This window comes from Enhydra lutris, unplaced genomic scaffold, assembly GCF_002288905.1.
Source record: "Enhydra lutris kenyoni isolate GAN:26980312 unplaced genomic scaffold, ASM228890v2 scaffoldscaffold3, whole genome shotgun sequence".
NCBI lineage: Eukaryota > Metazoa > Chordata > Mammalia > Carnivora > Mustelidae > Enhydra > Enhydra lutris.
This window is the reverse complement of record NW_019154087.1, coordinates 50,378,746-50,403,764: the sequence shown is the minus strand read 5'-3', so window position 1 is coordinate 50,403,764 and position 25,019 is coordinate 50,378,746. Positions and strand designations below refer to the sequence as shown.

The following is a 25,019-nucleotide window of genomic DNA, read 5'->3' as shown; positions in this document are numbered from 1 at the left end:
AGAGAAGAAATTCCATGAATTTGTCCACCATGGTTATAAAAGCGCATATTTACATAAGACAGATTTTACAATCCACTCATGCACAGGTCTAGAAAATAAATCGATAACTTAAGTCAACTGTTTTTAAAGAGCTAATAAAAATCCTTCACTAAAAACGATTATGAATATCAAAGCCCAATGAAGTCTTGCATGAACACTAAAAATTATTAACGTCCAAAAAATAGGTTTCTGAAAGCAAGTTAAGTAAAGCAATTTATCCCAACCTCTTCTTCCTCAACAAGTTATTATTTCAGCTCTGTGGTCATGTACTTTTGTTCTTGGACCTTTGTTTCTTTCTCTGAGAACGTACTCAAGAATTTAAATAATTACTAGACTTTATAGAGCACTAAATCAATAAAATGTTTTTTAAAAAAACCAATTTATTTTTCAACAAATATTTGTAAATGGCAGCTGAAAGTAAGGTTATTTTTATTTAAACACTGCCACGGACCAGAGTCCCAATCTGAGAGGCAGTTTAAATGGAACACTACTCTTCAAAAGCAAAATTCATTATGATAAATGTGCCAAGTGAAATTAGAAATCTACTAATGCTAATTGGATACATTCTGAATGTATTAAATTTCCAAAGATATTTTTATAAACCCTTTGCAATTTCCTATTAACACCCATGCATGGCTGCACTTTGGATGTACCCACAATTTGACACAATATAGGTTATTACGCTTAATAACTTTCGATCTCTCGGGGTGATTGCATAGTCTAAAGAAATGAGAAAAGCCTACAGTGTGAAAACACTACTTCTGAAAGGAAGGGAAAATGATATATGAAAAATCTTTAAGAGTACTAATAGAGGAAACATGGACTTTTTTTTTTTTTCAAATATAAGAATTATAGAGCTCAATGGTCACCATTAAAACCTAATATACAAAAAATTGGAAACTGTCAGCCTATGGAAACTATAAAAAAAGTCATAAATGGTTTTACAAAGAAGTTCAAGGAGGGTTATCAATCAATTAATGACATTTCCATAGAGGTAAGTGAGCTAGTCTGGGGCATTTGGGCAACACCCCCCTCCCCCAACTGGTAAGATCAATGGCACTGAGACAAGCTGCCCCAGTTCACACTGGGTCTCCTGGCGCGTCTGTCAGAAGCAGAGCACAGGGCTTCATGGAGGAAGGGTCCCACAAGTAAGAACACCAATGTTCTTCTTTTTTCTTTTTAAGATTTTATTTATTTATTTAAGAGAGAGTGTGAGCACAAGTGGGTGTGAGGTGGTGGCAGGGGAGGAGGAGGAAGTACACTCCCTGCTCAGCGTGGAGCCCAAAGCAGGACAGGGCTCAATCCCAGGACCCTGAGATCACAACCCGAGCTGAAAGCAAGAGTGGGATACAACCGACAGAGCCACCCAGGTGCTCTACAACACCAATGTTCTTACAAATCAAACTGACACAGAACAGAAAGAAAATACCCACAGGTTTTGGCTATATGGATATAAACACATAGATTGCTGACAGAAAGGGAAAGGAAGGCCTCTACTTCCCTGCCTTAATGCTACCAAATGCTACACAATATATTCGAGTCTCTAACATCACTGAGACTTCCCTGGTTTAAAAGAACCTCCACAGCATCACACAATGAGGACACTGTTCTTATTCTAATGTCACTGACCTAGGGACCTCTGAAATGATAAACAAGGATACAGTGTACATTACAACCATGAAAATAAAATGTTATGGCATTTTTTACAAGACAAGAAAGCAACCTCATAGCCTCATTCCTAGAATATCCTGGTGAGGGGTGGTGTCCGACCACAAAGCAGGGTGGGGTTAGGAATGTTTGGGTATAAATGTATGCTGGACTGGTCTTCCCAGCTTCCAATCACCCATTCCCCATTTCTTCTCCTTCCTCATTCAGGGGGGTTTATGAGGACACCTGCTTCACTATTGAGCTGTTCTTCCCATTTCACAAAAATACCTTCAGCCTGTTTAGCCTGTGTCTGAAGTGTGTTTAGTCTTCACAGAGGAGATGCTCAAGGCCAAAGATAACATACATTGCCTTCTGCTCCACCTCTTAAAAAACACTTGTTGGGCAAGGAGGTAGGTAACAAGCCACATTTCAATTTTCTTAATGCAGTGAGGACTCTCCCTATTGCACAAGACACAGTATGTTTCCAATGCAAAACATCTATCTTTGCACGTCTGCCCAATAGCAGCTCAGTTAAAACCAGGCCCATCAGATTGCCACAGTTTCCTTAACTGCTCAGTTCCTGTCACGCTACAGATAGCAGAAAAGCACTTAACAGCAGCCGCAAGGCAATTTTCCAGTAAGACTTATTAATCTTTATACAGTCATCCTCATGTAGCCATCAAAGTGAACTTAATGACAAATCAGTTAAAATAAATTACTCTTAGGAACTTGTAAGGATCAAATAAAAAGCAAACCATATGTGATATCTCTTCAGTCCTCCCATGACGGCACAGAACTGTCACCATCTGTGTTGTTTATTCTATTTTGCCCAGCCTGTGTGCCCTCTCGATCCACTCTCTGCCCTTCTCTGTCCTGTGCCGGCCCCAGGAGGCTGACCTCTGTGGACCTCACGAATGCTGCATCAGTTTTGACCTTGCTATCTGGCTTCTAGCTGAGCTCAACCAATGGGAGGGACAGAAGAGCTCAGAGGCTGAAGGGAAGAAATGGCAGGGAGCTATCGTCCACCTTCCTCAGTGCTCACCTCGCCAAGTGGCCCGGACCCTCCTTCAGCCCCAGCTCTCCACAGCTCTGGTGTCACTGCACCCTACTTATCCTTCGGACCCAGGTGTGCTCATAGCTTCCAGCTGTTGCTAACCCCTGGGTGCTTCACCAGCCCTTGCCTGCATCCTCTAGAAACAATCCTGTAATTACACACTCTTTAGCCTAAACACCTTTTGTTGGCCAAGACCCTGGCGGACGTCTGGTCAGCAACCAGGGGCTCCAAGCTGGGATCACTTACATGGACTGTGTGGACCAGATCAGCCACCAGACACTGCTTCAGCTTCTCATCGCTGCTGGTCCCATGAAGCACCAGATCAGGCATGTACGTGGGGCAATAACCTGCCAGAAGTGAGCGGCCAAAGTTTCTTACATTTGGGTTGCTGATGCTCTGAGACCTAAAACAACATTGGTCCATTAGAATACACAATTAAAAATGTACTCCCTTCTTGCATCACAACTGGAACAAAGACTCTAGTAACACAGGTAAGAAAAAACAGATTCAGGGAGGTCCATTTCACCAGTCCTCCAGGAAGTGGATCGTCGACGTGGGAAAAGGAAGGGAGCTGGAAGAGAAAAAAAATTTTTTTTTTGGTTGGAGGGGTAGGAAAAACAGTATTCTGATGGCTGGTTATGAGTTTGTTCTCGAAGTTCATATCAACCATCTACCAGGCAGTCTGTGTCAAGCGAGTGAAGAAAGAGAAAGTCTACTGAGGGGGGAAAGTTGCCAAAAACCTGGCTTTAGGAACTCGACACATCTGCACAGGGTGGTGCCCACGACAGTGCAGAAGAACAGAAGAAACCTCTAATTATTGCGTGCAGTCATCACAGACCAAATAATCAACCTGATGGAGTGTTAAGGAAGAGGTGTTGTTTCCCAACCACTTCTTGCCGCTCTGATCTGCAGGAGAGAAGCCACATGGTGAGGGTAATCCACCACCTCCGATGCAAGGCATCTGCTGCCAGCCACCTCACTTTTACTCCGATGACAGAAAATTAAAATCCCTGCTCCCCACCCTCACCCCCACTGCATCCTTTAGCTTCCCAAATGTCACAGCAGTGGCAAAGGCAACAACTTGCCGCCTCCCTCAGAGAGCTCAGATGCACCAGGCCACTGATCATCCTGGAAGAAAAGGCGGGCTTGAAGCTGTGTGCATCGGGTTGATGACACTGCTCATACTCTGAGGGAAAAAACCCGTTATGTGTGAAACAGCCGCCAGCAGCTAATGTGCCCGTGCACGTTAAGTCAGGAAAACGGTATCAGAACCCAGTTCCCTCGGCTTCCCCACCTGCCAGTGTTACCTTGGCAGAGGCAGCTCCACTTCCAAGGACCCTTCAGTCCGGTCATCGCTGTGCTCTAGATTCAGTGAGGCTGAAGCACACGCTTCCTCATCACTGTCTCCAAGCGCACTGTCTGAACTTTCGTTTCTGGGAATGTCTCCTTCCATCCTGAAGTTGGCCTTCCTGTCGGCATCCCCACAGGGGACATCTGCAGTGCCCGAGAAGCCAGAGTCCTGCTGTGCACACTTGCTTGGAACAGGCTGTATCAAAGGTCCTTCTATATCCTTCAAGTGCAAACGTCTTGGCTTCTCCAGCATCCTCGTTCCAGTTCCTGGCGCACTGCTGTCAGGTGCCAGCGAGTCAGCAGACTGGCTGGGCTGCCTGGCAGCATCTGCTACCACCTCAGTTTTCATGTCCCTGTCCTCAGCAAAATCCCTCTCAAATTCACCTTCATTCCTCTCACAGGATGGACTCTGAGGACAGTGGAAATTCTTCTGGAAGCCAGGTGTGAAGGAGCACCTAGAAACCGGCGGGTCCTGAGGCATGTCAGTGGTCGTCCCAGACGTAGCCGAGGAATGGCAGCCTAATTCTGGATAATGTCTACAGGCCATTAGCCGCTTCTCCATTCTTTTGGTGCGGCTTTCCAAGTCAGACTCTGGAGATACAGAGCTTCCAATCTGGAAAGTAACCTTTTCTAAGGGAGGTTTCTCCCGGGAATGTCTGTCAGGGCAAGGCCAGGCTGCTGACCGGTCTGCGAGTTTCTTAGGCATCTCCCTTCTCAACTCCTCACTGACAGTCTGCTGGCTGATCTTCACCCCTGCCCCTTGCCTTTCACAGCTGGACAGTCTTGAAGAGCCATCTCCTGGTGCCTCGTTTTCACTTTCTTCCTCCCCACAAAATGTTCCCTGAGGTTCCCAAGAGCTGTCCAAGGCTGGCTCTTGGAATCCCATGCTGCAGGCCTGAGAGCTCTGCTCTGGCCTTTTGTTTCCTTCTTTGTCAGGTTTGGAACCCAGGTCTCTAATGTCAGTGCCCTCTGGGGATACACCCAGCCCCTCAGACCTGGGGCTCCTTCCCTCAGCCATAGTAGGTGGTAGGAGAGGGGGAAGGAGAGCAGGCTCACTTCTCACCGTGACCACCACATACTCAGACTCCTCTACCTCTCCCCTCTCCAAGGCTGTGGTGATGTTGCTCCCGTTTAACACCTGGTCACCTTCACCGTGATTCCCACTCCAGGTCAGCTGGTTCTCTTGTAGCTCCGAGCAACGGAGAAAGTAGGTCAGGACATAAAGTATGCGTTGGACCAAATCCTTCTGCTTCCCCACCACAACGGTGCGAGTCAGCCTCACTGGAGAGCCAATGGCTCCGTAAAGATCACCTATAGAGCAAAACAGACACAAAGTCAAAGTCATCTGGGGCAAGGCAGGTCACGGATATGTCAGCCTTTATGAGAGAAGGACAGACAACTTACACTCCCAAATTAGAGTTGCTTCTCCACACAAACTGAGGCAAAAACTGGGTAATGACCATGTTTCAGTGTTGCCTCTCTAATGGGAAGTGTGCCTGGAAAGGCTAAGGCCCACTACTCTCGGGGCATGGGTATAGCACTGGTATACACAGCCCCTCCCTGTGCTTGTCAGGTCTTCCCAGCAGCTCACTGGACTGGCCAGCTCCCTCTAAAGCCAGCAGCCTCAACATGGGACCAAATCATATACTGTAAAGTAGAAACTAGAATGATGAGATTTCTTTTTTTTTTTTTTCCAGAAGAATTCCAGGACAATAGGCCTTGGGGTAAAAATCCAAATTCAGGGATCTCTGAACAAAAGTGCAGTGAATCAAATCAAAATACTTAATGAAAAGGATTGCTCCAAATTCCCTCAATACACACACACACACACACACACACACACACACACACACACACAACCCAAGCAGAATCAATCTGATTAACAAGAAGAAATCAATTAGTCATGAAAAATGAATCTATTTTCTATTACTTCACATGACAATTCTACTGGACGAAAATATGTCCCATAAGTTATATCCTGACAAGCTGATTAAAAACTACCTAATGAACCTCAAAAATTTAGCTTAAAGGGAGAAGAAGGCCAAATAAGGGCAAATGTGTCGATAAGCCCAGCAGTATAAGCTTTGCATCAAAAGTATTTAAGTGCCTATTGAAATTATTGCATTTGGTAATCTGCTTATTACATTTGATAAGTTGTACATTTGATGCTTTAATAATAACACTATTATAACAAAAAGCCAACATTTACTCACTGCGTAGGCACAATGCTAAGTGTTTCATTTTGTTTGTGCCTCTGTATAACCAGTCCTGAGCTAGAAACTGTTATGGGAATAATTAGAAGGCTGGAATAAATCAAAACTTGAAAAGATATTAAATAAAGGAAATAAGGTACATGGCTACAGTTATAAATAAGAACTCAGGAGGTTAAACTCATCTGAGGAATGCATCTAGAGAGGAGGGAATGCATTTTTATAAGGGCATATACTAGATAAAACTAACTAAATCAATAGACTAAGACAGGAAAAAGTGACAGGAACCATTAGGAAGTACCAGCTCTGGAGAGTGGTCCCTAGTGTAAGGCTACCGCTCCTGACCACACGCAAAGGGCAGGACACAACTGACTTTAAAGGATCCTGTCTATAAAAAAGACTATAGGCTAGCAGAGTTTTATCTTTGAGGCTTTTGCAACTGACAACTCAAGAATTTAAAAGAATAGCTCCAGACTGTAATCTGATGCTAGGACAAGTATTTCTGTTTGAGAAAACTTTCCTGACTGCTCACTGCTGCACGGTGTCAGAGTCATCTCAGGAATGCCTGGAGCCTTCCTGAGAATACCCTCCATCCCCTAAATCAGTCTCATGTTAATAAAAAAGATAACTATTACATATCTGAAACCTGGTACAAAAGAATCACAAAGAAAGGCCAACTAAGAATGACAGTATTATTTTTTAGCAATGCAGTTAACATTACAACTCATAAATGATAAAAAGAAAACAAAGAAAGCTATTAAAATAGAATTTATAATAATTTAAACTATATGAAGTAATGACAGCAATGTTGTGTGGAAACTGTGTTTTTATTTTAGGGTCAACTTTCATAATATAATGCATCATTTAAATAATAGGCCTATAATATTAAAGATTTACAGGATCCTGAACTGGAAGACAACATTTTGAGTCCCTGGGCTGACAAAGCTACTAATTTCAAAGTAGATTCCTTTGTTTTCATGCGTATAATTTTGCAAAATGAAAAGTTACACAACAGTGAGAATAAACAATACAACTGAACTTAGAAATGGTTAAGATGGCAAATGTTATGTTCTGGGCTTTTTTTAAAATCACAATTTAAAATAAAAATTTAAGGGGTGCTTGGATGTCTCAGTTGGTTAAGCATCTGCCTTCTGCTTGGGTCATGATCCCAGGGTCCTGGAATCTGGGATCAAGTCCCTACACTGGGTTCCTTGCTCAGCACAGAGCCTGCTTCTCCCTTTGTCTGCCCTGTGCGTTCTCTCTCTCTCTCTCCTTTACAAATTAAAAAATTTTTTTTTAATTTTCATTTATTTATTTGACAGAGAGAGACACAGCAAGAGAGGGAACACACAAGTAGGGAGAGGAGGAGAGGAAGAGGTAGTCTCCCCCTGAGCAGGGAGCCTGATATGGGGCTGCATCCTAGGACCTTCAGATCATGACCTGAAGGCAGATGCTTAACGACTGAGCCACCTAGGCACCCCAATAAATAAAATTTTTAAGAAATAAAAAAATAAAATGAAAATTGAACTTTTAAAAAGAGAGAAAATGAGAATAAGACAGAGTGGGGGAAAAGGGGTAAAAAAGAGTATCTTCAGGTGAAAGAGAAGCTAAAGGCAGAGAGTGCAGGGAAGCAGGAAGGGCCCTGGGTCTTCCCTGAGGAGAGACCCAAAGGGAAGGACACAAAAGGGCACCAGCAGGAAGGAGCAGGAGGGAGTGGGAAGGAGTGAGGAGGAGAGAAGAGCAGGTGGAGGAAGAGACATAGCTGGCCCAGAGAACAGAGAGGGAAGTCCAGAAAGAGGAGGGCAAGACAGAGAAAAGGGTTAGAAGGAGAAAGAGAAGAGGTGGGCAGTGGAGAGGTACAAATAACAGAGAACCTGAGAGAAGCAGAAAGAGGTAGAAGAGGTATGCAAAGCAGTGAAGGGGGGACAATTACAGAGGGGGGATGAAGAGGTGACAAGAAAAGGTATCGAGGGGATGGTGAAAAGATAGAAACTAGAAAGCTGAGAAACTGAGAATTTAGGAGCACTGTAAAGAGAGGGTGGTACATGGAGAGGGGGTGGGAGAGGTGGGGAATATGGAGGCAGAAATAGACGGAGGGAGAAACTGAGACAGAGTTTTAAAGGGCCACTTACTCCAAGACAATCTTCTAATAAATGTGCATATGCAACGAAGTTCCCTTTTCACAGAGTTTCCCCAATCCCATACACGGTCATTTACTGTATCTTTATTATTATTTAGTTCAAACTATCTTCTAATTTCTCTCATGAAGTATACTTTGGCTTTTGGGTTATTTAAACGGGTTGTTTAATTTCTGAGCAGGTGGGAATTTTCTCCCTATCATACATACAAATCATATATATTGATTTGTAGTCTAATTCCACTGCATTCTGAAAAATACAACTTAAACTTCAGCAGAAAATGAAAAATTTCAAACATTTTTAACTACATTAATTTAAACCAACAATCCCAAATGTTTTATGAGGAGAAAAGCTGCTTTTCATTTCCACATATTCTTGAGGTCATTAGTATCATAAAAGAGACCCGCACGGAACTCCTTCAACAGTGGCGAAAGAAAGTGGCTTTCAAACTACGCCTACCCATCCCAAGAGAGAAATGCATTTATACCAAAGCCTCAGTCACCCTCGGAAAGAAACATTTTACAAAACAGTATATGTGTCACTCTGATACGTTCTACTATATTGACCCTTTTGAATGTTTTTTTGACGCACTAAATTGCTTCTACAACCCACCAATGTCTGGTGATCCCTTTAGAAAGCCCATGTGCAGAGGGCTCCTGTGAGGCAGAGGTGAGGAGGAGCTCCCGGAGAGTAAGCCAGGGAGGGTGTGAAAGGGCCCAAGCGCTGGTTGCTTCCAGCTTTTCTCCTCCCTTCCCTGGGATTGCCAGGGAGCCAGGCAGAAGTGGGCATAGCAGTGGTACCGGTCCTGGCAAGCACTCAGATAAGCCTTGGAAATAATTCAAGATAAAGTCTTTTCTAATACTTAAGAACCGGGATTAAAATTACATCCACATCATTGTATATTCCCAGAAATTTATATTTTCTTCTTTACTGTGACTTGATATTTAGTGGAAATAATAATAATTGGAAGGACTCTCCTGTCAAATTACTGAAGCCTCTTGATTTTCTATAATAATGGAAACTGAACCATCATTTATACTTGACTTTACCACATGACTCTGTGTGAGGGTCTTAGCCCCTCTCACAACACTCGTCAACAGCCAAACCCCGGCTGGAATGTCTAGGGGTGGGAAGGATTGGAAACTTTCGATAATACATGACTTACGGCTCAGTTGCTTAAGTGTCTGACTATTAATTTCAGCTCAGGTCATGATCTCAGGGTTGTGAGATCAAGTCCTGTGTCAGGCTTGGAGCTCAGTGGGGAGTGTGCTTGGGATTCTCTCTCTCCCTCTTTCCCTACTTCCCCCACTCATGAATGAGTGCACTCATGTTCCCTCTCTCAATAAGTAAATAAAATCTTTTAAAAAAATAATACATGATCTACTACATGACTGTGAGACCATGGGAAGGGGACTTTGCCTTGTTATACTGAACACAGGGAATTAAGGGCTCTCCATTAGTTAAATTTAATGAGACACATGTCTAATTATAAATACATTTATCTAATTAAATGCAAACTGCTTAATTAGCATTGTTTTTAAATGGATGACCCAGCAGCATGAAACACCATGTTTCCTTAACATCAAGCCCCCTTCCCTTTGCCACTTAATGATACTACATTTTTTCAAGACTATTGTTCCAGGGGCACCTGGGTAGCTCATGTGGTTAAGTGACTGCCTCTGGCTAAGGTCATAATCCTGGAGTCCCAGGATCAAGTCCCGCATCAGGCTCCCTGCTCAGCGGGGAGTCTGCTTCTCTCTCTGACCCTTTCCCCTCTCATGCTCTCTCTTACACTCTCTCAAATAAATGAATAAAATTTTTTGGGGGAAAAAAAAGAGACTGTTGTTCCATAACAAGAACAACAATGCTCCATCCTCCCCAGAACTGTATAACCCAGAGTGAGGCACGCTCTGAGTTCTTTTCTGAGCTCAGTACTTTCTGGTTGTGTTAAATCCATTTTTAACATCCATAAATTCTTTAATTCAGTTAACATGTACCTATTACCCCCTATCTGTGAGACAAATTTTCTCTTTCTTATATCCAGGATACAAAAGTAAGACATCTTTATTATCTATAATGTGAGGATAATAGTAATAGGTTTGGAATGAGAATCTGATTAATTAATACATGTAAAAAGCACTAAGAACAATGGTTGGCTCACAGTGTCAGTTTTCATTATTGTTATTACAACATGCTATTTTCTAGTAGAGTGCGCCTCCCTTGTCTGTACTTCTGAAAATGTCATTTAAACATTTCCTTAAGTATGCTTTCCTTGAAAATACCCTCCATCCCCTAACTCTGTCTCCTGGTGCCCGTCTATGTCAATATTCTGACCAGCAGCATAAATAACAAAAGTACTCTATGTAGAACTAATTTCCACAGCAAACATTTCATCCCATTTTACAGATGAAGAAACTGAGGCACAGAGAGGTTAAGTCACTTGCCCATGGAGACTGGATTTGATTTATGCAGTCTGGCTCTGGCTCCCTTGCTCTTAACCTTCACACTATACTGTCTCTCTCTTGCATCCTTCTACACATTTCTATCAAAGGAGTAATCAGGATGTTCTGAGATTGTCTAAATACAAATCTGCCACCTCCATTAGGCTACTAGCTTAAGGAGTCCATCCTTGAGAGCAGTGGTTCTCAGCCAAGGAGTGTCTTGCTGCCCAAGAACAATGTCTGGAGAAACTTTTGATGGTCGTAACTCTGAAGGGGGTTCTTCACTGGAAGCTAGTGAACAGTGCTAAACATCCTACAATGTTTAGCAAGACAGACCCCCTCCCATCCCCCCGCCCCACAACCCTGCCCCAAAAGAATGATCTGGTCCAAACATCAAGGAGGCTAAGCTTAAGAAACCCTGCTCCAGGGTGAGCTGCCGCTGTAGTCCGGGAGAACCGTTTGCCTGTACTGTGCTTCGGCAGAGCACAATAAAGCTGCCAGCAGCGGGAAGGAGAGGAACAGACAGACTTAAACAACTAGAATCTGTGGACCAATCTCCTACTTTCTGTCCACCCAATGACATCTCCTGCATCGCCAGGATGGAGAGCCTTTTTTGTGAATATTTTCACAAAAAAACTGGAGCATTTTCTCCATTCCCTCCCATCATGTCTCTGAATAGGTACTAACCCAGCTGTGCCCAGAGAGGGTTATACGGATGTGTCTTGGCCAGCGTGTTCACGGACTGAGAGGTGCGTTTCTCTGAGAAGGCTTTAATGGGAGGATGATCAACAGGCATGACGGTTGGTACCCAGGCCAGGTGGTAGGTTAACACTGCAGTCAGTAAGGCAGCAAAAAACCTTGGAGAAATGGAAGAAAATACCACCACATGAGCCCATGCAGGAAGCAGCATGTCACGTGCAGTACATACACTGACCACGGAAGCTGCACCCAAGGCTCCAGAGTTGACACTTACTGGTTTTTGTTGATCTGTTCTATCAGAAGTGTGAATTCCTTGAGAAAGCGCTGGCATAGATGGGTTTTTTCCAAAGTGCTGGACATCATGGTAAGCCATACAGGTTCAGCTATCCTTGGAACAGAATACAAGTTCCAGATCGTTCCTCTACAGAAGAGAAAAGGGATATACAAAACTGTCACAGCTATCATTTTGGGTGATCATAATCTCTTCATAAAGGAATAAAGACGAAAACAATAATGTGAATCTATGCAGCCTTTAAGGGATTCAAGCAGTATATAAGTCAGGGATCAGCCAACTGTGATCCACGAGCCAAATCTGACCACCACCTTTCCTGTAAACAACATTTTATTGGGACGCAGCCATGCTCATCTATTTACATATTCTCTCTGGCTGCTTTTGCATAATGACAGAGGCACTTTAGAGAAAAGGTATACTAACCCATGATATAAAATATTCATTTTTAAAGCAATTTATTTTCACAATACCTAGTATAGAACTTTACGACCATTCTTTTTTAAAAAGATTTTATTTGTTTGTCACAGAGAGAGAGAAAGAGTGCACATAAGCAGGGGTAGTAGCAGGCAGAGGGAGAAGCAGATTCCCCACTGAGCAGGGAGCCTGACGCGGGACTTGATCTCAGGACACTGGGATCATGACTTAAGCCGAAGGCAGACACTTAACTGACTGAGCCACCCACGAGTCCTGACGGCTTTTCTTATAGTAAAGAAATAAAGGAAGAAAGAGAGTATGTACTACATCAAAAATGTGACTAAAGGCAACTCTACACTCCCAATTTGGTGCTTTAGTTCTCTAAACCAAAGCATTCTATTCATTTCAAATGGAAAAATTATGTAAGTGGCTCTTGTTCACTATAATATATGCCGAGTTTTTATAAGCACTAACAGAATCAAATTCTTAGAACTATAAGCTATTACCAAACTGACTAATATGGCTCAATAACTTTACAGATTCAGAAACAGGCCTAGAGAAATTAAGTTACTTGCATAAAAGCTTGAACAACAAGGTCAGGAGGACTTCAGGTCTTCCAACACCTGGTGCCAAGGGTTCTATTGCGAGGTCATGATGCACAAGTGTTTTTCCAAAGAACACACTAACTTAGCTTAGGATCTCCACTGGAGAATACATCCACTTCAAATGAAAAGAGCTGAGACATATTCTGATTTGGTTTTCTAGCTGTGTGCCTATTGCTTCTCGGCCTTTTGGCTAAGATCAAGAGTCTAGCTGTGTGCCTGAAAGAATTGAGACACAGTAGAATTCCACCTTGGCCAAAAAACATTTTGCTGAGTTAGGTAGCAAAGACAAGTTACAGTCACATGGAACAGGAATTTCTTTACTAAAACTAAGGTCTCCAATTGATAACACTTTTGTCACCATTTCTGGAGAGGAAGATCACTGAAGTAAGAATAAGACTGGTCTATGAACAAGTGAGGTTCTCTGGCTCTGTACTTTCAGATTCTTGACCTCTGAAAAATTAATACTTTCATTAAACTAGCACAACTTCACCCTATTTCTCAACTATATGACTTAGGTCTTGACAATCACCAGATAATGACTTATGTGTTATTTGAGTACTTTATACATATAACCCAGGGTTCAAAAACTACTGGGGATTTTGCTCCAAGAAGCATTATAGAATTCATCTTAAGCATCAAGAAAGTGTTCTAAAATTCTAAGAACTACAAAAAATATTTTTATCCTTCAGCTACAGAATAACAGTTTGGCTCATTAGCTCATGACCCATTTGGAGTGTGATTCCACTCCCCATCGAGAAACTGGCTCAAAGAAATGGTGTGAGAATCCCAGCTCAGCACGATGAAGGAGAACCCCACCCCCTATACTACACCTTCCTATCCAGATATTAGGAGCAAGGACTATAGAAAACCAGTCTCTGGAGTACAAAGATCATGAATGAGAAACTGAAAATGAAGACACACAATTGTGGTTCAGACCAGGACACTGAGGATAGGACACTGAGTAGAAACACAGATCGTCCTGGCTGACTGGAAGATCTACATCCCTGACATAGATACTCTCCAGCTACCCTGTGGATAAGCAGCCCTGAATCCATGTTTCCACATCCGTAGCATGGGGCTAGTTAATCGTGCTTACTCCTAGGACTTTTGTGAGGAGGACATGAAATAATGAACAGGCTTGTAAGAGAACCTAAATAATAGTTTTCTCTATTCATCCTGTTAAAAGCAATCAAGGACTGGATGACAGGCAGCAGTGTGGATTACACAGTGGGGAGTGACCCAAACTTTTTGCTCCAATTGGTCTGGATTTCCACCTTGGGGGAAGGAGCTACCAAAGTGAGTACTAACTGCCAGTCCCACAATTCTTCCAAGTAATGGTCTCTGGGTATCCCCAGATCCATGGCTGCCATGGCTACAGCCACTTACAAGCTACCTTCGGGGATTTGCCAGATGCTGCCAACGCACCTGAATTCTCCCAGAGCTTCCATCAGACGGCTGACATAGAACTGGACACGCAGACTCGATTCTGCTATCTTTCTGCAGGAGATCATGGCCTACGTGGAAGAGAAAACAAACCAATTTGCTCTCTGAGAAGAGATTCCTTTGTAACTGTCCACTACTGGGATTTTATTTTATTTTATTTTATTTTATTTTTTTTAAAGATTTTATTTACTTATTTGACAGAGAGAGATCACAAGTAGGCAGAGAGGCAGTCAGAGAGAGAGGGGGGAGCAGGCTCCCCGCTGAGCAGAAAGCCCGATGTGGGGCTCGATCCCAGGACTCCGGGATCACGACCTGAGCCGAAGGCAGAGGCTTTAACCCACTGAGCCACCCAGGCGCCCCTACTGGGATTTTATTAACAAAAAATATTATAATCAAGACATTCACTGTGGTAATGACTTCAGGCATCACGAAGAAGTGATCTCCTTTCCTAAAATACTATAGTTCTGATATCTGATATCAACATGCCTAAGGGTCTATTACTGTTGCAGACAATTTAACTTCTCTAAAAAAGTGATTGGATACATAAACCATGAGATGTTAACCACCTTAAAGCGCCATGATCATGTCTCTATTTGACTCTAGAACTACATTCTTATTACCTTTTCAATGGCACTCTTCAACCTGTTCATGTGAGATTCAAACAAGGGAAAATGAGAAAAAAAGAAGTCCTGGAAATTCCTTTGTGCCTCTTCTCTCTCACACAGAGAAAAGATGATGCTTATGGCAATTTTCTTCCTCCGAACTATGGCTGGATTAGAACTGCAGGTTTCTTCAGCTAGGCTGAATGTCTCATCCATTGACCTGAAGGAAAAATAAGTTTGAAAAGTTGCCATGCCTCCAAGAATCGCATTGAGGATAAACTGTAATGCCAGGGGATGACATTCAGAAAGCGAACCCAGAACACCCAGAGTCTTAACCAAGAGTTTGTCTGCTTCCAATTCATTCTCTTCTCTAATTCTCTGTCATGATAAATGAAAACATCAACTTACCACATGGTATTTTCTTTAAAGATTTTTTTTTTTTTTTTTTTTGACAGAGAGAGAGATCACAAGTAAGCAGAGCAGCAGGCAGAGAGAGAGGGGGAAGCAGGCTCCCTGCTGAGAAGAGAGCCCGATGTGGGGCTCGATCCCAGGACCCTGAGATCATGACCTGAGCTGAAGGCAGAGGCTTAACCCACTGAGCCACCCAGGCGCCCCACCACACGGTATTTTCTAACACGAAAAGAAGTTTAAATAAAACCTAAAAGTAACTTCGAATGTCCTCCTGTTAAGTTCTTAGTCTTTTCCCCTTGGATTATTTCACATCGGACTGGTGGTATTTAGAGAGCAGGGAGATACATCTGGTCACTCAAAACACAGGCCCTTTGTTTTGGTTGAGAGATACCAATAGACAGAAACATTAGAAGGGAAATGATCCTGAGGTTTTCTGTTTAACCAGTGCATCATGTTTGGAAATTTACTCATGGTTGAGGCTTACTTTCCCAAGGCTATTAAAACCATTAGATGAAGTAAGTCTGGTAAATGCTCAGATTAAGCCATGCAATTGATTAAGCTCTCTGGGAAATCCCCCAAGCAGAAAGACATATCTCTCGGCTGGGTAGTCAATGTCTCAAAAAAAACTTAAGATTCTTTTGAGAGACTCTGCTTCTATGATAAGGGAATCGTGAAACCAGTAAATTATGGGTATGTTCTCAATCTGTCTTAAGGGGTAAGACTCAGAAATACGGTCTAACCCTGTCTCTTACAGAACTATTTTGAAAAACCAGCACTACCACATAGCTACTAATAACGAAAGTGAAAATAATTTTTTTTTTTTTTTTTGTACAAAGATACCAAAAGCAAAGTCCATAATACATCGCACATGAAAGCACCTTGCCCGGCACACAGGAGGTATACAATTCATTTTCTCTTTCTCACCGACTGTCACCATTTAGTCTCGGATCTCCACTGAATATGGGAGGGTACTGCTTCCTCTGTTTTCTTTACCACAAATTACCAAAAAACAATTATTTATGCTTGGCAGAACTCAATGCCTCCATACTCCTGATATTAAACTTATTTGCTGCTCTACTACTCACAGTCTATAACGTTACTGTGATTTTCACATATCCATAGCTTTGAAAACATGCATACATCAGATGTTTTATGGTCAAGAAAGCCATTTTACTTTTGAAGGAAAGGAGAGAGACATCTTGTTCTAAGCTCAAAAAGGACATGCTATTGTTTTATTCTCAACATTAAGCAAGATCCCCGAGATGGAGATGTGGTTGATAAATCAGTAACAGGCTCTCACTAACAGACATGCCATGGGCAGGACATGATCTCCAGGTGCTGTTGTAAATGCTGTGCACTCTAGTAAACCATCAACTGTTTTTTCTGAAAAATTCCTAGATCTTAATTATCTGCTCATCAGATAATTAAAATTATCTGATCAGAAAAAAAAATCTTGAGCCTCTCTTAGAATTTTACTTAATTTCGTACAGTGAAATTTCATATGGTGAATATTCGTCTTTCCCAAAGTAACTGTAGTATAACTTTGTTTTTTGCACCAGTTTATTTCTATTTTATATAGGAAGTTCTGAGCTTATATATGGCCAACATTTTCTTGCAACATCTTTTTTTTTTTTTTTGGTCTGGCATCTATTTTTCTTCTTTTTCGAAACTAAAATGACTGTTTCAGTCCGTTCATCTTCAGCCAACGTGATCCTTAATAATGAAATTGTAATAAACACTTAACCCTATGCAAGTTTATGCACCATCTCTCATAAACAATAGCTGACTCTATTTTAATGTAGCAGAGAGTGCCACCTACTGCATTTCTGAAAAACTTCCATAGCTACAACAACGTGGATAGCTCTTCCTCGCTTTGCTGTACCTGTCTACCGAATTCCAAAGCAACTGAGCTTCATTCTATAGTCTTACAAACCAGAATACATCAGTTCACAGAGTATTATATTTTTAAAATTATTCCACAATGAAAGAATGTTTCAGAATCTTTTAAAACACTTGAGTATGCAACCCAATACGTCATCATCTCTTCACCCACAGGTCACCATGTAAGGTACATAGGCCTTTCTGCAAATGTGGGAACTGAGGCAGAGTGAGTCATTAACTTGCCTCAGGAATAGAAAACTTCTCAGTAACAATGTTGGAGCTAGAACCCAGGGTTTCTGTCTTCTAAGCTAGGCTTGTTTCTGGATGTTGGAAACGAGCAGGGTCCGTGCCCTGTGTCTGATTGGTCTTCTGGTCTTCACGCCATCAGGTGCACCCTGCCAGTGGGAGCACTCAGAAGAAATAGCTGGGAGTGATCATGTCAGCTGGCAGGACTTCAAGTCAAGGAAAGACCCCTGCTACATACTTAAGCTTTCTCCTTACAAAAAAATCAAATAGCATTTTGCTGACACTTACGGATAAGCATTTACATGCATTACTTTTACCTCGAGATCATAAGCAAAGCAAAAACTGTGATTATTTAAGTAATCTCAAGAATTTATAAATGATATCAGGACTTATAATTGATATCAGGCTTAGTCTAATTGTTTTTGTCAGCTTTGAACTTCATCTGAATCTATGTATTATATTGGAACATAGGAAATTGCCATTTTTGTAGGTCAGAGAACAAACCTGCAGCAACTTGGTATGGTTGGTTCAATATAATAATCCAAATCAAAAGCTCCTCTGAGTGTAAAGCTCCTTTATACCTTGGTCCTTCAGGTCGCCTCACTAAGGGATGAAATCTTTGCAGTTTCTCTTCTATTATAGGCGATACTTCCCTACCAGTTGGTAAATGCCCAAACTGACTCCCTATCCAGTAGCCAAAATTTACCACTCAGCACAGCAGGGGGCCTGGAGACAGGAGTATCCAGTGTGGGACTAACTGTTCAGTACTGTGAAATCTTCCTTTTTACCTCTAACTCTCTTAGGAAGTTTCTGATTACTGTGGATTTTCTCTCAAAGCCAGAGGCAACCATATTTCTGGTACCTGCTCTTCTTTTGTCGCACATCAAAAATTTTCCTACCTGCACACCTGCCAAAAGTAAGAGATCAACTGCAACATCTTTAAATGAAGGGATCTTCACAGGCGTAGTGATCAATTCAAAATATCAGCCGCACTTACATTCTCTGTGTGCCAGCTTCATGGGCATGAGACCCCACTCACACAGAGCCCCGTTCCCAGATGGCCCCAGGCTTGATTTAATGCTTTGCAGTTACCATCTCGGATTTTTAGTAGTTTTATCTTTCAGCCTGTATTCTGGAAGTGAAATCTGATGGGACAATGAAGCATGTGAGTGAGCAGTGAAGATACCAGGCTGCAGAGTACACAGTGGGCTCAGGCCTAAGGGCATGCAACCCAGACGCTGAGCAACTGGCTGAGCAGTTAGGCGCACACCCACGTGTCTGAAAAGCCCAGGGTGCCAGGAGGCCCCAAGCCGGCAAGACCAGGACTGGAGCCCAGACTGGTAGCTGGGACAGCAGCAGCAGAAAGAGCAGTGACCACAGGCACGGGAGAGAGAAAGGGCTTGGGTAGTGGTGTGACCCATGGTGTGAGGCTAGCTTACCCATCCATCACTGGAATCTGTTCCTATAGAGCGTGCACAAATATTTAACTCTCTGACCCAAGCCCCAAAGACAGTAAATTATCACAAAGAGCCTACAGTGGACATCGCAATCAAACATATCCAGGAATAACCAGAATTCTTCAGTTTATCATCTCCAGTTTTGAAAACTATTGCAACATTGCAAAGTAAATATCTACAGGCATAGAAACAAATTAAATGTAAACATTGTTGTACTGGACAGAAAAAAAAAAAACCCTACTATTTTCATATGAAGCTTCGGATAAACTATTAACAAGGAAGTCCACTCTAAAATTAATTTTCCTTGTAACTGAAGATGCAGTGATAGAATGCGAACACAGGCATTCTGAGTCATATACAACTCGTGAAGACACTTTCAGTTGCTTGCAAGACCTCTATGAGTTACTCAAAATGTCAGAGGAGACATTAAAATAAGTTTGTATAAATTTACATTTAAAATTAAATTCAGCCTTACACAAAATGGATTTGTGTGAAGAATAAAACCTTTTTAGAAAAACTGTTCCACAAGAATCATCAGATCTAGATGTACTGAAATTTGTATTTTGAAAGTTTATCAGAAACTTAATCCAGTGTTTTCATAATCCATAAAGTTCCAGTAAAGGTTATATCAGCAGAAAGATCTTTCTTACAAAATTGTCAAAAAATTACTTGCCATCTTGCATTTGCTAAGAGTGATTAATGCTGCTTTCAATTATATCAATTGAAAGCAAAGTTGCTAAAAACTATAAATTTTGATAACCTAACAAATGAAGCGAGAAAAGAAAGCCAGAAAAGTCTTATGATAAATCAAGACATAGCATTATTTATTATATTATATAAAATTACGATACCAAAATACTATTTCTTGCAATTTATAAGTTTGTTTTATTCATGTTTCATTATTATTCTATTACATTTTGTAAGTAAAATATTTTTAATGGAAAAACTTTACATTTTAGTACCTTTAATAGCACTCTTCTCCACTTTTTGAACAAAGGCGTTCTGCATTTTCATTTTTGAACCAAAGATATTTATTTTAGGTGTAAGTTTTGTAGAGATTCTTTAGTTTCCAAAGCCACATCTCAATTCAAATTAAAGTTCTGAAGAATTTTCAGAGGAGTGGATTGAAGAATGCTATTCAACTTTGGATTTAAACCTGAAGGGATGGGGCATCTGGGTGGCTCAGTCAATTAAGCATCTGCTTTGGCTCAGGTCATGATCCCAGGGTCCTGGGATCAAGCCCTACATCGGGCTCCCCCCTCAGCAGGGAATCTGCTTCTCCTTCTCCCTCTGCCTGCTGCTCTGCCTACTTGCGCCTCTTTCTCTCTGTCAAATAAATAAATAAATAATCTTTAAAAACAAAAAACTTGAAGGGATAGAAAAACATTTTTAGTAAAGAAATGTCTAAAGGGAAGGCTTCTATGACTCATCATTCTCTTTAATCACAGAAGCTGTTTAAAGGACAGTGAGGATGGTGGGATGCCCTCTCCTGACAACTGCAATGATGGCAATGATAATGATGGCAATAATAATTGTAAATAAGTCCTACTGACCAATATTTTCTTTACTTATCTTATCCTAGCTTGGCTTGACTTGCTGTATCTCATTTAACTTTCCCAACAACACTGTGAGGCTGCTACTAGTACAATGATCATAATGCTGATGAGGAAGCAACACTTTGAACCCAGATTAATTCACTGTCGGTACATCTAGTGAGTGGCAGAAGTAGGACCTGCTCTCGGACCAAATTCCAAGCTCCTGACCATTCTACTCAAAGCCCACCAACCACAAAGCAGTTCCTTGATGAGTGAAGCAGCTCTATTTTTCTCTCTTGGTCGAGCTTGCTAGGATTGTGAGAACAACAGAAGAGAGGCAAGCAGCCTGACCCATCATATACACACGCCCTGACCCTCGCCTCTCAGCTTGTCCTTTAAGCACCATCTCTCCCAAAAAGGGAATCTCCAATTCCCCACCTAACAATGCAAGTGTTCTCTCCCTCCACTGAGTCCCAAGGCACTTGATGACCCCCCCCACCCTGGCTCACGGCATTTATAGTTTAACATTTTATTGCTATTATTTATGTGTGTATGGTCTACCCCACTAGTCAATAACCTCTATTAATGGTCCCCAGATGCAGGTATATATCTGGATCATCTTTACACCCTCACAGACCCCCTACACTCAGTGATTACCAGCCTACACACCAAATCGAACAACTGACATGTGAATCTTTATAGGTACAACCCATGTTAATTCTCTTTTTAGGTTTTGGGTTATAGGGAGAAGGAGGTGGAAGCTACTGATGTAATATCATAATAAGCCAAACTGTGTATTTTGCAAAACAACCAAACTTTAAATCTAAAATTCAACTGCAATGAAGGCAGAATATACCTCGATGCTGTCTTTATAATCAGATTCATGACCATTTCGTTTAAGAATTTAAGTTTTATGAGAAGAGTATGCATGTTACAATCCTTGCGTTCATATGTTTTCAAAGACCATACTGGTGTCACAGTAAGCTGAGGAAGAGATTTATTTCAACCCTCTAACTCAAGAGAGCTACATCTGGAAGGGAGCCAATTCAAAGAGAGAGGAAACTCTTTTTTTTTTTTTTTTTAAGATTTTATTTATTTATTTGACAGAGAGATCATAAGTAGGCAGAGAGGCAGGCAGAGAGAGGAGGAAGCAGGCTCCCTGACGAGCAGAGAGCCCGATGCGGGGCTCGATCCCAGGACCCTGAGATCCTGACCTGAGCCGAAGGCAGAGGCTTTAACCCACTGAGCCACCCAGGTGCCCCGAGGAAACTCCTTTTAAATTAACACCAAATCTAGCTCGTACATGGCACAAAGACCCAGATGGTTCCCAGCGTCTTCCAAACCAGACTGGTTTTCAGCTTTTATATTTATTGATTTATAAAACTTCTAATTTACCCATTTTCAGCCTAAGCAGAAGCTAATCCAGCAGTCTGGGTTTTTTCCCCACTGAAAACAGGGGAGTCCTGCCAGTTTGTTTAAGCGGTCTACAACCAGCACCTTTCTGAGCAAGAGCAAACTTGTAACTCACCTCCTTGGAATGATGCCATTTTCCAAACTTGTTGTCTGACTTCGAAGCCAGCGGCGCTGGTAACTGCTGGAAGAGGATGTAGAGGAGCTTGGAGATGGAAAAGGTGTAATCAAAAGGCTGCTTAGTGAGGCTGTGAGGAAGAAAAGTAGAAAGTTGAAAGTTGAGGTAAATGAATCCTCACGTAGCCACACAAAAACATGTGTGCCAAGTGACCTAAATTTTTCGGTTCTACCAGCCATGTCCAGCAGGGGGAGACTACAACTCCTCTCTTACTAAGACTTTTGGACGGCAAAAAAACATCTTTTAAAAAGGAAAATAAATTTGGGGCGCCTGGGTGGCTCAGTGGGTTAAGCCGCTGCCTTCGGCTCAGGTCATGATCTCACGGTCCTGGGATTGAGCCCCGCATCGGGCTTTCTGCTCAGCAAGGAGCCTGCTTCCTCCTCTCTCTCTGCCTGCCTCTGCCTGCTTGTGATCTCTGTCTGTCAAATAAATAAATTAAAAAAAAAATTATTTTAAAAAAAATAAAAAAGGAAAATAAATTTAAAAAATAGGGATTACAGATGTATCAAATGCATCAATTATCAGGCCCTACATTACAAAGGCAGCATAATTATTACTCACTTAACCAGAATGCAGATTTCTGATAAAAATGGTCCACATAGCATAACCGTTTATATTGTTACCCGATAACCAATGTCATACACAGTGTTTATTTACACTATTTTCTCCTCTTAACTACTTCTTCACTCCTATTTTGAAGTGAAATCTAGGCAAGTAAGTAGTTCCTCCACAGAGTATCCTCCCTCCTATCCCCTATCTCTAAATACACAATACTGATCTTCCTTCCCTCCAGCAACCAGCTTCCCCATTAACCCATCACCACTCCCTTGGCTGTGAAAAAGCATCCTCTAGCCTTAAATATATTTTCTGCTTGGATTACTTATTTGCCTCAGGGCCTCTCTCTGCTTCTCTCTGCTAAATAGTATTAGATGCCTATGCTTGGGCTCTCAGTGTGAGCTGACCTGCCAGCCCAGACTTCTCTAACAGGCAGGGAGGGATTGGTCCCTTTCATGGTAGGCAAAGGGATTCTTACAAATCAGAGCTGCTTGATTGATGTCTACTAGTTTGGAAGAATAAACGAAGGTGACAGACGTTTTTCCTTTTACTTTCCTCAGGCTAAGGAATTAGACATTGAAATGTCACTCAGTCTAGTGGAAAAGGAAATGGGGTCCAACTGAATGCTGGTCAGCGTTTTCAGAAGCAAACCACAGGACAAAGGAAATTGATTTGAGCACACATAGTATACTATGCTTATGGATATCACTTGATAAGGCATTTCCCCATATGAAGTGTTACATTTTAATTTACACTTTTATAGGCAGATGTAAATAACCTGACTCCCTGACCTGATTTCGTAAATATGGTAAGAGTTACTTGGCTGTTACTCAATTCTCAGTAAGCAAATGCTGGAGTGTGTACAATGTGCCAGGTGTTGTGCCAGGCCACTGGGATGCAGTGGTGGGCAAGACAGACACACATTTGCCTGCACGGAGCTTCAAGTCTCTGTGAATAGCAGTGAACTTGCCAGGCTACAAAATTAGATGCAAAATGGCTCAAGGTTCTTTCCACACCAGAGGTATATTGAGACGCTTTTCTTCTAATCTAGTCAATATCCGTAACAAATTTGTTTGGAAGATCTAAATTATCTATGTACTCCTTGAATCCAGGACAGCTCCCTGGATAACTTAATAAAGCAATTAATGAATACTTAGTAAATGTATGGCACTTCTTCACTAAAGTATTGCCCAGATGTGGCTGACCCCAACAGGTTGCCTTTGTTCTGATCTGGTTTCACCCTTTGAAGCTGACTTAAATCTCCAAAAATCAAATCCATATTTGAAATATCAGTGGTGGATAATTTCACTGAGAATTGTGAAGGGAGACAAAAGAGAGTTTTTCCTCAAAACCACACAAAATTACTTAAAAAAAAATGTCAACTAGACATTTGTGCCCCACCTCCAAATTCTAAAAGTCCCCCATGAGTTACACAAGCTCTTCATTCCCTATGCCTAAATCTTCAGGGTCCCCTGTCTCTCTTCCTATCTTATGCTGGTCAAATCAACTTCTTGGCAGGTGGAGGACAGGGCTGAGGGGTAGTAGTACTTGTATGATAAACATCTTTTCCCCTGTCACAGAAGCAAGATGGAAATGACTCTGAGGGCCAAATTTATTCTGGAAATTGTATGTATTGCTGTATAATTCAGTTTAGTAAACTGAGTAAGAACCCCGGCTCCCAATTCAAATCCTGGCTCTGCCACCCACCAGCTATAATACCTGGGCAGTTTACTTAACCTGTCAGCCTTCTCATCTGTAAAATGAGGACAGTAAAAGCATCACACCTCAGGATTTTCATGAGAACTGCAATCAGCTAGTGAGTTATGAATTATTTAGTGAACCAACACCAACATTTAAAAGAAAAGAAAACAAGAGTATATTGCAATGCTAATATTAATTGATGAAATTTTTGTTATATATAAAGATGTTTGTTACTGGATCATAATATAAAATGCATTAGCATGAATTGCAGTCAAAAGAAAAGTCTGAGAAGCACTGACCTATTTCATAAAGTTCCTGTGAGGATTAAACAAATCAATACACTTAGCCCAGTGCCCTACACAATAAATGCTGGCTATTGACTCCCTCTGATAATTCTTGGAACAGGAAAACTAAGTAAGACATTTCAGAGTACTAAAACATTATTAGTTCTGATTAGTTAATCATGAAAACAACCTGGGACTTGTAATAGACACATGAAAGGGAAAGGGAAAAAAATTAATAAAAAAACAGAGATATTCCTTCTTTCATTGTAAAATCCTGAATAAAAATTTGTAAGGTATACAAATGAAATACTTAGCTAAAGTGCTGGTTTAGAGCTACCCAGCACTTCCTTATCAAAAGTATTTTAGTATTATTTAATATGATTTTTACATTAACATACTGTGGTATATCATTATCAGTCACATACTC

General features: G+C 41.6%; 1 protein-coding gene across 3 annotated transcripts in view; it reads right to left on the bottom strand.

The window, feature by feature from the left end:
- LOC111156996 (folliculin interacting protein 2) overlaps positions 1 to 25,019 on the bottom strand; it is a 132,856-nt gene that overhangs the window by 21,950 nt on the left and 85,887 nt on the right. For all 3 annotated transcript variants that reach the window (XM_022518212.1, XM_022518202.1, XM_022518210.1), the window contains 7 exons: positions 21,993 to 22,122; positions 14,953 to 15,154; positions 14,315 to 14,403; positions 11,853 to 11,999; positions 11,567 to 11,736; positions 4,048 to 5,401; positions 2,987 to 3,143 (listed from right to left, as the gene is read on the bottom strand). In XM_022518212.1, coding sequence (XP_022373920.1) covers positions 2,987 to 3,143; positions 4,048 to 5,401; positions 11,567 to 11,736; positions 11,853 to 11,999; positions 14,315 to 14,403; positions 14,953 to 15,154; positions 21,993 to 22,122 — 2,249 coding nt within the window. The remainder of the gene's footprint in view (positions 1 to 2,986; positions 3,144 to 4,047; positions 5,402 to 11,566; positions 11,737 to 11,852; positions 12,000 to 14,314; positions 14,404 to 14,952; positions 15,155 to 21,992; positions 22,123 to 25,019) is intronic.